This window comes from Rhea pennata, chromosome Z (genome assembly GCF_028389875.1).
Source record: "Rhea pennata isolate bPtePen1 chromosome Z, bPtePen1.pri, whole genome shotgun sequence".
Taxonomy (NCBI): domain Eukaryota; kingdom Metazoa; phylum Chordata; class Aves; order Rheiformes; family Rheidae; genus Rhea; species Rhea pennata.
The window spans coordinates 65257985-65271960 of record NC_084702.1 but is presented as its reverse complement, the minus strand read 5'-3'; the positions used below and the strand labels follow the sequence as shown (position 1 = coordinate 65271960).

Sequence of the window (13976 nt, the reverse complement as noted above, 5' to 3'; positions counted from 1 at the left end):
CCATAACCCAGTCGGACACTAGGATCTGCGAACACGTCGTCTCGTTTCATAAAGGCAGGTGCCTTTGCGCAGCACGAGTCAGCGATGCAGAGGAAAAGGATGGCCTGTTAGACTTGTGAGGGGCACACATCACAGCAAGAAATAAGAGAAAGAGACTGCTTTAGGCATTGCTGTCATCGCTGGCTAAAATTGCTCAAGGAATTCAAGCAGTTAGATGCTCTGTTCTGTTTGCGAGTTTCCAGGCTTATTAATTGCAGACAAAATGCTTACAAGCATAAACCCTAAAGACTCAATGTCTCTAAGTCTAATTAGAAGCCATTTTTGTGCATTTTTCAACTACTGAATTTAGAAGTACTTAATAATATATGTTGTTTTAAAACACTGCCTAATAAAATTTATAATCCTCTCCCTCTTTAAGCTAGAAATTCACAGTTCATTTCATATGTAATTCAGTAAGCATTACACTTAATAACATAATTCTTAATGAAAATCATTCTTCTATATGTGTTTTTAACATGATGTTCAGCAGCTTCTATAAAAAGCTCCTGAAAGCCCAGCCAAGGAAGCTTTTCACCTGTATTAAAAGCTTAAGTTGGGATAGTTCCCACTCTTCCAAATCTGCTACCAGGAATAACAAATACAAATTTCAGCACATGCAAAACCACTATTATATCTAGAAAGGCTCAAAAATTAATGAACAACAAATTAGACTATAAAAGCTTCTTTTTAAAAAAATTGTGTTGCATTTCAATGTAAAAGACAGCCTGACACAGTTCCATCATTTTCAAAACTCATCAACTGGAATCACCAAGAAATGCTACTGCAGGGGTGAATACATCATCACAGTGACACAAAGTAGTGAACCCAAGACAACCAGCAATAGGTCTGCTACTATACAAGCCATACAAACACACATGAAGAAGGAAATATCACTTTCCAGCCTTTGAGTTCAGGGAAATTTGTCTTACACCATGGTCTGCACGTTCATGTGCTAGGGGAAATATCACCACCACACTCACTGGGTGTACGCATACATGAAAGTTCAGTTTGCAGAGTCTTAAAAAGGAGGTGAAAAGATTAAGCAAGAATCTTTAAATTCGTAACATTTACTAGTTATTCTGTAGGGAAAAAGATTATTCTTTCCATGAAAGTGATTGTGATTAGATCATAAAGTAGGAAATTGAAAAGCAGAATACTCAACCTTGCTTGCATTTCTGTAATTGCTGACACTACAAATTTGCTGTTCTTTTTTGGCAGTTAGTATTTTATTATTAGGAAAACATGGATCATAATTTCTTCTAATTAATTACCTCTATTAGTTATGTATACTTCCTACTGTTATTCAGAATTTAACAGAATGAACAAACAAAACCTTCACAGCAAAACGTACTCCATCATCTAGACTAGTGATATTTCATGATTTTAGCTCCAATGATACATACTCTTCTCAAATCTGTAATTTCCACAGATTTGAATTTGAAAATACTGGCATAACTCTGAGCAGAATCTACTCATCTAATGTTAAAATATGAATAGTTTCATATAAGTGCAAAAGTTCGCAGGAAACGAGATCCATTATAATTTCCCATTTGGAACACAATCCATTTAAGAGAAGACTGTATTAGGTGCTCTATTTTGCAAAAAGCATAGAAAAGGTTTGTAAATCATATGAAAAGAAAAAAATATTATTAAATAAACACTGAGACTTGCAGATCTATATATCTTGAGACTGATTTTTGCTCTTATAATATCTTATATTGGAATTTGTGTGTAACATCTTTTACGTCATTTCAGTTCTATATATATATATGTGCCATTTAAAATCATAAGCAAATTATATTCAGTAAACTAGAAATAGACTATCAAAACAGAGTATAAACTCTCTTAATCACACACTTGGCTTTAAAAAAAATTTTTTTTAATCAATTTCTAATTTTGAGTGGAAAGGAAAAGGGCTAGTATTCAGAATAACAGTTTTATAGGATCACAGTTTGCAGATAAAATATCTTGCTCTCAGTCGCGGTCATAGAGACAGACTACCCATTAGCCAACATCCCAATCAAATTACAGAGAAACACCAACACTGTGAATCGTACCCAGTAATGAACTGACAGCTAGTGCAACTCACAGGCACGGAAGGCACGTGTTCCCTCTGGGGAACTAAGCTAAGCAATCCTGTGCTACATGCTATTTGACATTTCTAAATGATCGACTTGTATAGCTTGAAGTAGAAAAACTCTAATAGTTCGGTCCTGGTTGAGCACCATGCACTAGTTCACATCCAAACAACGACTGAAACCTTCCAATCAAATGCAGAGGCTGAAGGTGGCTTTTGAGGATGCATATTCAAAATAAGAAAATCCTTCAAAGCAATGAAACTAAAATAGTATATCAGTTATTCTGACTGCTCTTCCCAGTTTCTACACTATAGATTATATAGATTATACTGATTTTTAACAGACCAACAAATTACTCTTGGCTTGAGAAGAAAACAAAAACCCAGAGGTAAAGCACTGGTTGATGTCACATAAGAGGAGAATAAAAACCTACCTCAGGGTAGTACACCTAGGGCTGAAAACCAATGATAAACCTCTTAAATGTCTTCCTGCTCAGAAGTGGAGGTCTCTCTGTGAGACCACATAACCCAGAATGGCTAAAAGAAGCAGCCACGTGACAGGAATGAGTCTCTACTGGGGATGAGGTAAAAGATCTTCTACTACAGATATGGTGAACAAGCAGCTCTTTTAGATTTTACACTTCAAATTGCAAGCAAATAGCATATTTCTTCCTCCAGATCACACAAGAGGTGAAGCTAGCCAGCATGTGTCAAGCCCATGTGACAGCAGCTTCATCCTTACTTCAGAGTAGAGGAAGAAGCCACATCGAAACACTGCAGATACCCAAGACACAGCACAAATTGCAAGTCAACTGTATAAGACTTAGATATGGTAACAAGGATCCACACGCTGAACAGCTCAATTACTCAATTAACTCATCACGGTTTGTATATTTACATAGTTCAGTTCAGAAAAACTTCTAAAAAATAAAATAAAATAAAAGCCAAACTACTTAGGGTTTTGGTCTGCCTCATTGATCCACACAACCTCACAAATTCACTACCTCAGTAAATTCATTAATTTAAACATAATGTATTTTCCAAGCATGTCTTTCTAAAAGAAGGAAAAGCTTTTGTTCATTTTCTGTTTCTTTTCTGAAGAAATTGGCTGGAAAGCGCAATTTTGTCCTACTTTAGACCTCTCCATGCTAGAAGGGCAGAAGATATCCAATGGAGACCTTGCTACAGAATTTCACAGACTTTCTAAGAGACTCTTCTAAGTCTTCTTTTGTCTTGGAAATGTTTGTCACATTTCACCCCTTGCCTCCATGAGATAGACAACTTATATTTCATTGATGCATCTATAAAAAGCAATAAAAATATATGTCCTACTTTAAGCCAATGTATTAATAAATGCATTCAACCTGTACCAGTACCCTTATTTTCAGTACTTCATTAATATACAAAACTGGAAAAGATCTAGAGAGTACATTTTAAAGTATCTCCTTGGAGGACAGGAATTTAAACAGAGTAAAAGAATGAAACTATTATGTTACCTCCCATTTCCATGGCACTGTTAATTAAAAAAAAAAGAAAAGAAAAAAAGGCTGTATAATTCCATGATTAAAAGGAAAAACTCATTTCTTGTAGACATAGACATATTTAACTAATATAAATAATTCTTTTGATAAAGATATGTTTTTATCCATTTTTGCCAAGCACCCACCTAACTTGTTCTTTCTCCCTTCCCACAAAATTCTTCAATCAATGATCCAAAGGAAAGACAAAATCTTGACTTCTCAACAGACTACAAATGATGAGCAAAGAAAGTGGTTTGATTTTGTGTAGGGCAAGTCATCTATACACAGACCACAGAAAAGGCATACACAGACCACAGAAAAGGCATGCTACTGTAAAGTAAAAGTCTTCTCTTATACAGGTAATACATGCATTCTTTAATGGTATTTTTATTTAGACAGAAATTAATAAATATATATATAAAAATAAATATAAACAAATAATATCAATTTTTGTACTATTAGCAATAAGTAGAATAGGAACAAAAATAGAGGACACCTAGTGGTGATCTGTGATAACTATGATGGGATAATATCTCCCATAAGCAATAGATGAAATTGTTAATACAGTATCTGATTTGGTAATGCCCTTACGTACTTGCTTAATTTTTAAGCACTTCAGTGTGACTTAGCATTCAAACAAGCTTGTGCTTATGAGCTTTTCTGGATTGTTATTATTGTGATGATTTGGAATAAAACAGTAAAAGTAGAGTAAGACACTTTCGTCCGATATGCTCAGAAATTCTGGGAAAGTTTCATTAACCACTTGAGGGTTAGCAATAGTTAGAATGGACATCAACATAGGCTCATAACCTTAAAAAGGTTAGGTAAAGTGAAAACCAGTTTTCAGTACAAGTCAAACCAAAATAAGATATAGCTGGAATTTACAATCATTGCATATTTACAAAACATAACCTTCTTTGCACCTCTTGCAATAAACAGTCAGTCAGTTTAAAATCTAATTCTAAATTATCAGGCATCTCAGAATGCTAAGATTTAGGATACAGTTTTAGGAGTTCAGGTTTTATTTATTTATACATCTACTTCCCCTTCTGTCATTATAACAAGTTTAAAGAAGACTAAATTCTATTTTTCAATTAGTTTTTGAAATATATTGTGATTTGAAAGATTCAGTAAATTTATACTGCAAGTAAATGTAAAGCAAAAATGGCATACCATTTGAGATCTCTTAATTGAAATTCAAAGGAGAAAAAATGAACAATTATCTTAAAATGCAAACAAGTTCATTATAACAATATATTTCCTCTTCATTATTCACATCTTTTATTTTTTATTGTTTAGTTGCCTAAAAGTATAGACAACTACTAGGAATAACTAATTAGTTGCCTGCAAGCCTATGTAAAAGGTTCATGGGTCAGCAGCTCAAACAGCCATGATCTCTCTTAGAAACACTTTACAAAAAAAAAATTGTGAATTAGATCATTCAACATCCTATTATTATTTTATTTAAAGCAAATATATTTTCTTCTGCTGCGTTGGTTTTAAGTTATTCACCAGTCTCTCTGCATCTTCACTTCCTGATCATGTCAGACAAACACTGCTAGTTCTCTCATTTTGGATTCTCTGCATTTAATAAAGTTATGCTAAGTAATAAATAGATCCAGTACTTCCTAGTCAACATTTTTTTCAGAAATCTATCCTAATAAAAAATAAATCTACTGTAAGAAATTATTGTTAAAATATAATTTCTGCAATCAGCAATTTAAATAGCTAACTTTACTTACATATTAATTATATAATTTTATTTGAATAAGTATAGCATCTATTTCTTGATATCCAGTTTGATAAAAGGCTGGCACATCAGATACTGCAGATAAAAATATGTTGAGGACAATATGAATTTGTAAATTCAGAAAAATAATTCCTGCAAAAATATATTCTGTATCTTTGCTTAAACATCTTTTCTCATTTCCACTGTCATTTTTTTGAACAAACTATTAACATCAGACTGGAATGAGTATCAGTCAGATTTTATATATATATGTGGCATGACAGGCTACAGCTCTGTTGCCTCATAACCATTAAAGAGAAAGCTTCTGAAATACATACGTTATTTACTGCCGTATTACTATATAAGATTTCTAGCAGCTTGACACTGGTTTAACTGATTGAAATGATGTGGAAATTTATTTTTGAAACATAGTTCCTTTTCTTTATTTCATATTAAAAAGCCTTAAAATTGTTGCCTGCTCATCTTAAAATTCAGAAAACATGAGACTAAGAAAGGAAAAGCCCAAACAATTTCAACCTCTCTTTTCTGTTTAAGGACACAAAAAACATCTCTGTGGGAGAAGAGCCATATTGGACAACCTTGTTTGTTCACTGATCAGTTTTCCAGGGAGCATCCTCTTGGCAGTTTATAAAGAATGAGTTTGCTGATCATCCTCTCAATATTTTTGACATAATGCTCATTATTCTGGATCCAAATATGCAGTATTTCAGGTTAATCTACATTATATTTAAAATGCACATGTCAACCCATATGCAAAAAACACTAAATCCTTTTAAACACGCAGATAAACAGGGTCTGGTTTTGTGTCATCAACAAGTTTGTTAACAGTTGCTCTTCAGGTGCATGTACAAACACCCACAATACAGAAAAATTAATATCACCAGCAAAGGTTTCCCTGACTATCACCATGGGATAATCCGACTACGATTTTCTAGTCCAGCAAAGTTCATCCCTACCTGGTTTTGTTATTTTAAAACATTACAGTGCCATAACATACGATTTCTCAGAAGTTACAACGGCTCACCTTGCAGAACACTTTCACACCCTACATTCAAAATAATAATAAACTTCTGTGGTAACAAAAGCCAAACATGAAAACCTGTATGACTGCCTTTCTTTTTGACATTTCAAATGAGCTAAAGAGAAGACTGTTGCATGCATTTCATTTGGGAATTTATCAAATTCTGACTCAGTCTCTGTATTTATCATCGTACTTGCAGGTTCCCACAGTCATCAGAACACCATTTTAAAAGGAGCCAACAAGCTTGTATTTGTTTTATTGGAGGTTCAAAACAAAAACAGAATAATATTACTTCAGTTCCTCTTTTACCTTCCTGAAAATGTCTAGGGAGCATGCTAACATGTTATCAAATCTAAAATCATAGACTCAACTTATTTTTAATACTTGGCAAAAAAAGTATCATAGGACAAGTACTTCTCAAGTTTTATTAGTGGAATTGGACACAAAATTATAAATAGATAGCTAAGAGAAATCACCTTTGTTCTGGTAGAAATCCACAGTCATTAGCTACAGATTACATTGTTGGTTTGAATTACATCCTCTGGTTGCTTCTAGTCCCATTTAGTGCTAGATTCAGCTATTCTTGATTTATAATACTTGATTTATCTTTGATAACAGAGACAACGGGGGGAAAAAAAAGGATCCGTATTCATTTTGCTGCTTAGTTGAGTTTTATTGTGCAAGCCATTAACTCAAGCCGAAAACAACGTCACTGAATGCACTTCAGAAGGTTGTCTCTCCGTAAAGCACAGCGGAGAAAAAAAGCACAGCTTCATGGTAGAACTGCAAGATGTTCCTAATCATTTGCCTTAGTTAAGCTGCCTACAAAACTGCCGTGCTCTATTTCTGTGTCAAAAATATAGCTACACTGCATTAAAGGAGGCAAAAGGATGTAGAATTCACAAAAAAGAATAGTAAAAATAATCACCAGTTCCAGGAGGTTTTTGAGAAATATTTATACATTTATTAGAAGTTTGATACTTAGTGTCATCCAGGATCAGGCCTTTTTTAGTAAAATCTGACTTCATTTGTTAGAAAGCGTAGCATTTCAGTTTCTGTTAAAGGGAAATGTAATGATTTGTAAGGGATATAACGTGCAGAAAAATCACCAGAAAGGATACCAAGTAATCTTTGAATATTCATTTAACTTAAAAATTAAGTAAGTAAATTCATACAAATATTTTTAATACTGTCTTTCAGTGAAAATGCTTCACAAAATAAATCTCAGTACACTTATGTGCACGAAAGGCTTAAAAATCAGCAGTTATTTTTCCTGTATTTTAGTGCTTCCTTTTAAAATATGTTATGATATTTCGAACATTGGAAATGGGGACAGGCAAAAAATGAAATGATTGAATCATGGTGATATGTGCCAAAGTTTCAAATACCTCCTAGACCTAAGCATGCCAAATTAGGGAATGCCATAATTTCCTGGAAACGTCACTATGCCAAGTTGGCAGGCAGCATAAGGTCACTTCTGGAAACAGTGGAGTTCCCAGTTTAGAAGGAAATGACTCAAAATTTGAACTACTATTTTTTTTTTTAAACGAAAAGAAAATACTGAATATATTCAGCCTACATACAAGCCTTCAGACAATGAATGTTCTAGGAAATCTACTCAATTATAAATGGATTCAATTTTTTCTGCGATAGAAAAATACGAACGTGCATTTTAAGTTCTCTTAGATTACAGAAGTATTTAATTCACAATTCTAAGTGCTATCCACTGAATTCACAGGCAGCTTTAGCTAGTTCCTAAAATTTCTGACTGATTCTCAGCATGAGCTCATGCTCCTCGTGCTCATGGTGCCAAACCTATTTTCAGTCTTGGCAGTAACAGATGGAATCGGTATCTCTTCTGTGGTTTCTTCAAAAAAGGCTTTTCTGCTAGCACCTACATGTAACTGCAACAACTAGTGAGTAAAAACTCTTGAATTCACACTGGTTCTGTGCATGTCTTTGGAGAAGCCTAACTGATGTATCTAAACAAATAAGATCTGAGTGAACAAAAATCTAAACATATATATCTTACCTCTTCCCATTGGTGTATGTATCTGATCAGTCTTGAAAGTCGTAATAAACGTAACAGGCTGAGGATTTTTGTAAATCTCACGATACGAAGTGCTCTTGCTGTCTTGTAAACCTCTGAATCCATTCCTTTTTCTACAATGAGAAAGATATAATCCACTGGTATTGATGAGATGAAGTCAACCACAAACCAGCTTTTTAAGTAATTCATCTTAATGATTTTAGGGTCCAGTATTATTTCAGAGCTGTCTTCATTAACAGTCCCAGTTCTAAAATTCATGATCAAGTCCAATAGAAAAACAGTGTCTGATGCCACATTGAAAATAATCCATGGTGTTGTTGTTTGCTCTGTGAAGAATGTGATTCCAACAGGTATAATGACAAGGTTTCCAACCATCATTATGAGCATGATTAAGTCCCAGTAAAACCTAAGAAATGGAAGAGACAGAATGGTTGATGTAATATGGTATAACTTGCTTAGAAAAATGGTCTCTATCTTGCCATCAACTTCACCTCAAGTATATTTTTGGTTCTAAACAAATTAACTACAATACTGTAATGCAGGGTCAGTTTTGCCTTAAGATGCATACCAGGTTAGTAGTGATATTATGCTGTTGTAGAGAGGTACAAGATATATGAGGATGCTGATATATTTTGTTAACGCTGAGAAAACTCTTTAACTCATTTGATATATTCATAGTCAGTAGAGAAGACAAAGTAATTTGAACATTTCATTATATTCCTTACTTCTTCTCAAGGATAAGCATCTAGGATAAAGTGTGGCTGTACCGTGGCTTATCATTCTACAGCATATCTGAAAGGTGCATGTGTAGCATTCAGTCGCCTTCTCTAAACTCCTGTCAAAACCTATTACCATGTTTATAAAAGTAAAATTGATGCTCAGGGCCAATCACAAGTGCTTTAGCAATGTGATTAAATTTTTTTTCATGGCTTCTATCCAAATGGAAACCCAAATATCTAACAGATAACGTACTAAATGTAAGTACCTCTTTGCAAACATATCATTACAGTGCTAGAATAAAATTACAGGAAACAAAAAAAGCACTGAAGCAAAAACAGAAGCAAAAATTAGATAATATCAAAACCTTCCCTTACTTTTACAACCTGAATTGAACTTTCATGCATTTTTACAACCTGATAGCCTGTCTTCTTTTAGAGCTAAGTGGTTTGAATAATAATAGTTTTGACTTTCACAGTAAGAAATGGATGCTGTATTTCACTGTTTTGTTTCAGAGGTATCTAAAGACTCCTCTATGAATCCTGCTGACAACAGAGCTTGGTACAGGCAGTAAAAAGCCAGACTCACCTCTTTAGTATCTACTATAGAAATAGTGAGTAAGGCTGCCTACCACATAAATATACAGCTATTGTGATGAAAGATTTCAAGGAGATGGTAATACACACCAACAAGTTTTAATGGATGATATAATAATTCCTAAATGAAAAAAATTATCATGGAAAATTATTTAATAAAAGCACCCAAAGTGAACCTTAGAAAACACAAACTCAAAGGATGACTTCTTGTTCTGCTTGAGGACTGGTCTAACTTTGCAGTCCTGCACCGAGCAGGCGGCTGGATTGGATGGCCTCCAGCAGTTCCTTCCAGCCTAAAATTCTATGACTTTTACTAAATTTCTATGCAGTTTCCCTTTCTTGTGTTTCTCAAACAACCCCATAAAAAATACTGAGATCTTATTTTACTGATGCAGATATCATGAGAACTACACACACTCAGTATTCAAAGACAGCAGGGCAACATGATTTGCTCAGCTAAAATTGATCTGGGAAGGCACAGAAACCAAATCAACAACTGTTCTCTGCAGACTCACTCCTCTTTCTAGAACCTTTCAGTACCTATCAGCACCTTTAACTGATATTCATAAATGTCTTTACAAGTACTTCCTTGTGTAGCACAAGTAATGTGATTTTCTCATACATTTTCACATTTAGTACAAATGTGAAGATTAATTCCTATGAATATTCAGATTTTTGAATAGATTGCATGTATTTTTAATTAACAATAGCTGTAAACCGGCAAAAATTTCCAAATTTCTCGTCATTTATTTAATTCATTTAATACGCTTACTGCTTTACCAGATTCCTTTTCAATAATCTAGAATTACATTCCAGTATTACCATACAGAACGAACAGCTGCATTCATGTATCACTGCTACTATGATCTATAGTTACAATTACTACAAACACTTTTACAACACTATCAATCAAAATACTTTATCAACCTGATTTGGGGGAACACACTTCTCCAAGGAACTGTGAAAATGAATAGGAAAGAACTAGAATAATAATCACAAGAGAAGTACATTCAGCTGTGGCTCGCTCCTAATCAAAGTATTGTTTAATTTCAGATTTACCTTTAAATTTAACCAGCACAGAAAGTGTTAAGTTACTACAGCTAACCGAAGCCTAACAAAAACCAACTGCTCAACCAAAATAAAATATAATACTGAACCAGGTGATTTTAACTTATGATACCCTAATATTTAAAGGATTATTATGTGCTGTGATTAGGCAAAACATACCGCACTTCCTGATGTTGAATGTCAGTGCAAGTTATATTAAAGTTACAGCTTCAGTAATGAAATAACATTGAAAGGACTACTAGATTGCATCAGTTTTGTACTTGCATTTTAGTCCAAAATACAGTATAATGTGATTAGCTAGTAAGAAAATGTCTTATTGCATTACAATTCATTTTTCACTTAAAAATGAATCATTACTTTTCCTTCACAAAAATGTTTCCAAATGTCATTCTGTTGCCCATGTTTTATGATATTTTTCTTTCAGGTGAGAAAAACTAGATGTAACTCCCTGTATTGCCCTTCAGTGCCCTGTGCAGAGCAAGTAATACAACGCGTTCCCTGCCTGTCCGTTCAGAACGTCCTCCTCTCCGCGAAACTGAGAGCTCAAGCGCCTCAGTGGTGCAATGAGCTGCTTCTGAGGCACAGAGGTAGCCCTTTCTTTCAAACTATTTCAGCACTGATTATTTTTTCTGTTTTCATTTAAATGAGGATGATTGTAAATTTGAAACTTAGAATCTCAAAGATCCAGATTTTTGTAAGTATTATAAATGTTGACAACCAGCAAGAAAGAGACAGGCCTATGACACAGACTTGCAGGGAAGGATGCAAAGATTAAGAACCTGCGGGTGCAGATATCTTTCAGAGCTTAGAATGAGAAGGAAGAACCAACTCCATCATTTTTCTCAGTTTATTAAACAGCTCAAGAGCTTATTGTTCCTCTGAAGCTAAATCAGTATTGCTACTATTGGTTGCTGTGCTAAGTAAAATAAAAGAGGTCAACGCAGTAATCTGCACTGAATTAATATTATTCAAAGTTTTTAAATGCTTCTAAATGATGGTTCTAACATCTCCAGGTGAAATCAAGTCTAAAAAGTATTGAAAAAGGTTTTCAAAGACAATTTTTAGAATTTTTATATTCTAAAGAATCATTTTACATAAAAATAAAACAATCACACTAGTTATTACACTGACATTTTCAAATAAAACTGTTTTGATTTGTAGTCCTTTTACACCAGTCTTTTCATTCACATCTATTACGCTTTCAAAATTTATATACAACAGTGTTTTTCACATCTCAGAAACATACTGAAGTTTTGGTGGTTTATTTGTTGCCCATCCTAGATAGGATGAAGAGTCTATTTTTTTAAAATGAATGCCTACCTAAGCAGTGATAAAAAACTAATTAGTACTAATGAGTTCATGTTTGTACCAAGCTTAATAATGTAAGCCACTATAAATTCTAAAGAATATTTTATTTTCTACTTTATTATACCTTCAACACTGAGACAAGTGGTTTTTTAAGAACATTTCAGCTCTAAATCAGTTAATTTGCTCTCTAATTCACTATACACAACAATGTAAGAAGTCAGTTGTACTTGCTTTTCTTATTATTTCCTGGCTGCTGTCCACTGACACAGCATGGATGGGGAAGTAGTCACAATATCCTTGAATTGTTGTTTTTTTGATATATGATTATTCTTACGGCATGTCCAGAGAGATCTAGCCGAAGTCAATGGTCTCCCAATCACACCAGCAGAGTGAAGTGCATCTCTCACTAAGGCACTGAGTTGTGCGACTATGGCTACAGGACTTTGCTTAAGATCATAATTCTTTATATTTCCTGAAGTTTTACTGTTACGTTTTGCTCTTAAAAAAGATTTTCTTGATCTTTGCAGAATTCACTCACATATATTCATCAGCCATGCTATAAAGCAGAAGGGCATTAGAAAAGGTGTTCATTCAAACTACTTGAAAGATAACCTTAAAATCCAGTATGATTCATCTGAGATGATTTTACTGTGTCCATTCAGAGAAGCAATAATTGCAGAAAATTCTCTCAAGTTTTCCATGAAAACCTGCCTCCTCTTTAGTTAAATCTCTTATCTGGCTACTTTCACTGGTTCAGCGAAATGAATACTCTGGTATCTTTCTCTAACCTTCAAACACATCTTTATTTCTTTTCCTTCATGGATCATCAATTCACCTAACAGAGAAATCGATGTCCTGTACAGAATAAAACAATCTTACTAGAAACAACAGTAATTTAAAACTTTATCACAGCATTCTGTGACTAGTGCTAAACTTGATATCATCCATGTCAAAATTTATTTTCGTAAGAGATGCCATCTTCTTGCTGTGCACCTTTATTAACGTTAGTCTTTTATAACAGAGAGTGAAACATGCCTGAAAACATCTGCAACTTGCACATGTGGGAAGGAAAGGGAGGTTTTGCTTTTAGGGACCCTAGTTCTCCCCACGGCTGCATAGGTGCACGCTCAAAAACTTTCTGAATCGCAGCCATGCAATCATGTTACAATCCACCTGAACGCGAGGACATTCCCTTCTGCTCAGCTACGCGTTTTCATTTGCTTTCCCTCTCACACTCTCTCCTTCCCTCTTTCCCTCTCCACACACATACACACATATGCACTTGAAAAGACTGTCACATTTGTCTCCTGCTATCCAGAAGGAACATATTACTTATCATTAATGCCTAAATAGGCATTTAAATGAAATATTAAATTACATTTTGCTCAGAAATATTACATCCAACATCCCCTATGCAACAAATTCTGCTTAAGTTTTGCAAGTACATGGTAGAGCGCTTCCATGATTTTGGCTTAGAGATACCTCTATGTGTATGGTTTATGAGTTCTGACCTCTGCATGTATAATGTGAAAGACAATATAAAATACTGCAATATTCTGATTTGAAAGCTTCCAAATTTAAAATTTCCCTAATCTAGCTGTATGATCAAATTAATACATATGCATTAAAATAACTGGTGAAATGTCACTGTTCTTCACATTTGCTAGTTTCGGGCTACCAAACAGGTTATTTCTGTCATTATTGTTGTGTTGTCCTTCTGTATGGATAAAACTTTTTCCTCATTTGAATGCATTTAATTTTGCAAAGCTTTAGGAAGGTAGAAGGTTTATTTTTTTAAAAAAAAAAAAAAAAAGATTCTCCTGAATGCTC

General features: G+C 34.1%; 1 protein-coding gene across 1 annotated transcript in view; it reads right to left on the bottom strand.

Annotated features, from left to right (window-relative positions):
- Window positions 1–13976, bottom strand: part of HCN1 (hyperpolarization activated cyclic nucleotide gated potassium channel 1) — a 198495-nt gene that overhangs the window by 166752 nt on the left and 17767 nt on the right. Inside the window, exon 2 of the mRNA XM_062599913.1 lies at window positions 8440–8863. Coding sequence (XP_062455897.1) covers window positions 8440–8863 — 424 coding nt within the window. The remainder of the gene's footprint in view (window positions 1–8439; window positions 8864–13976) is intronic.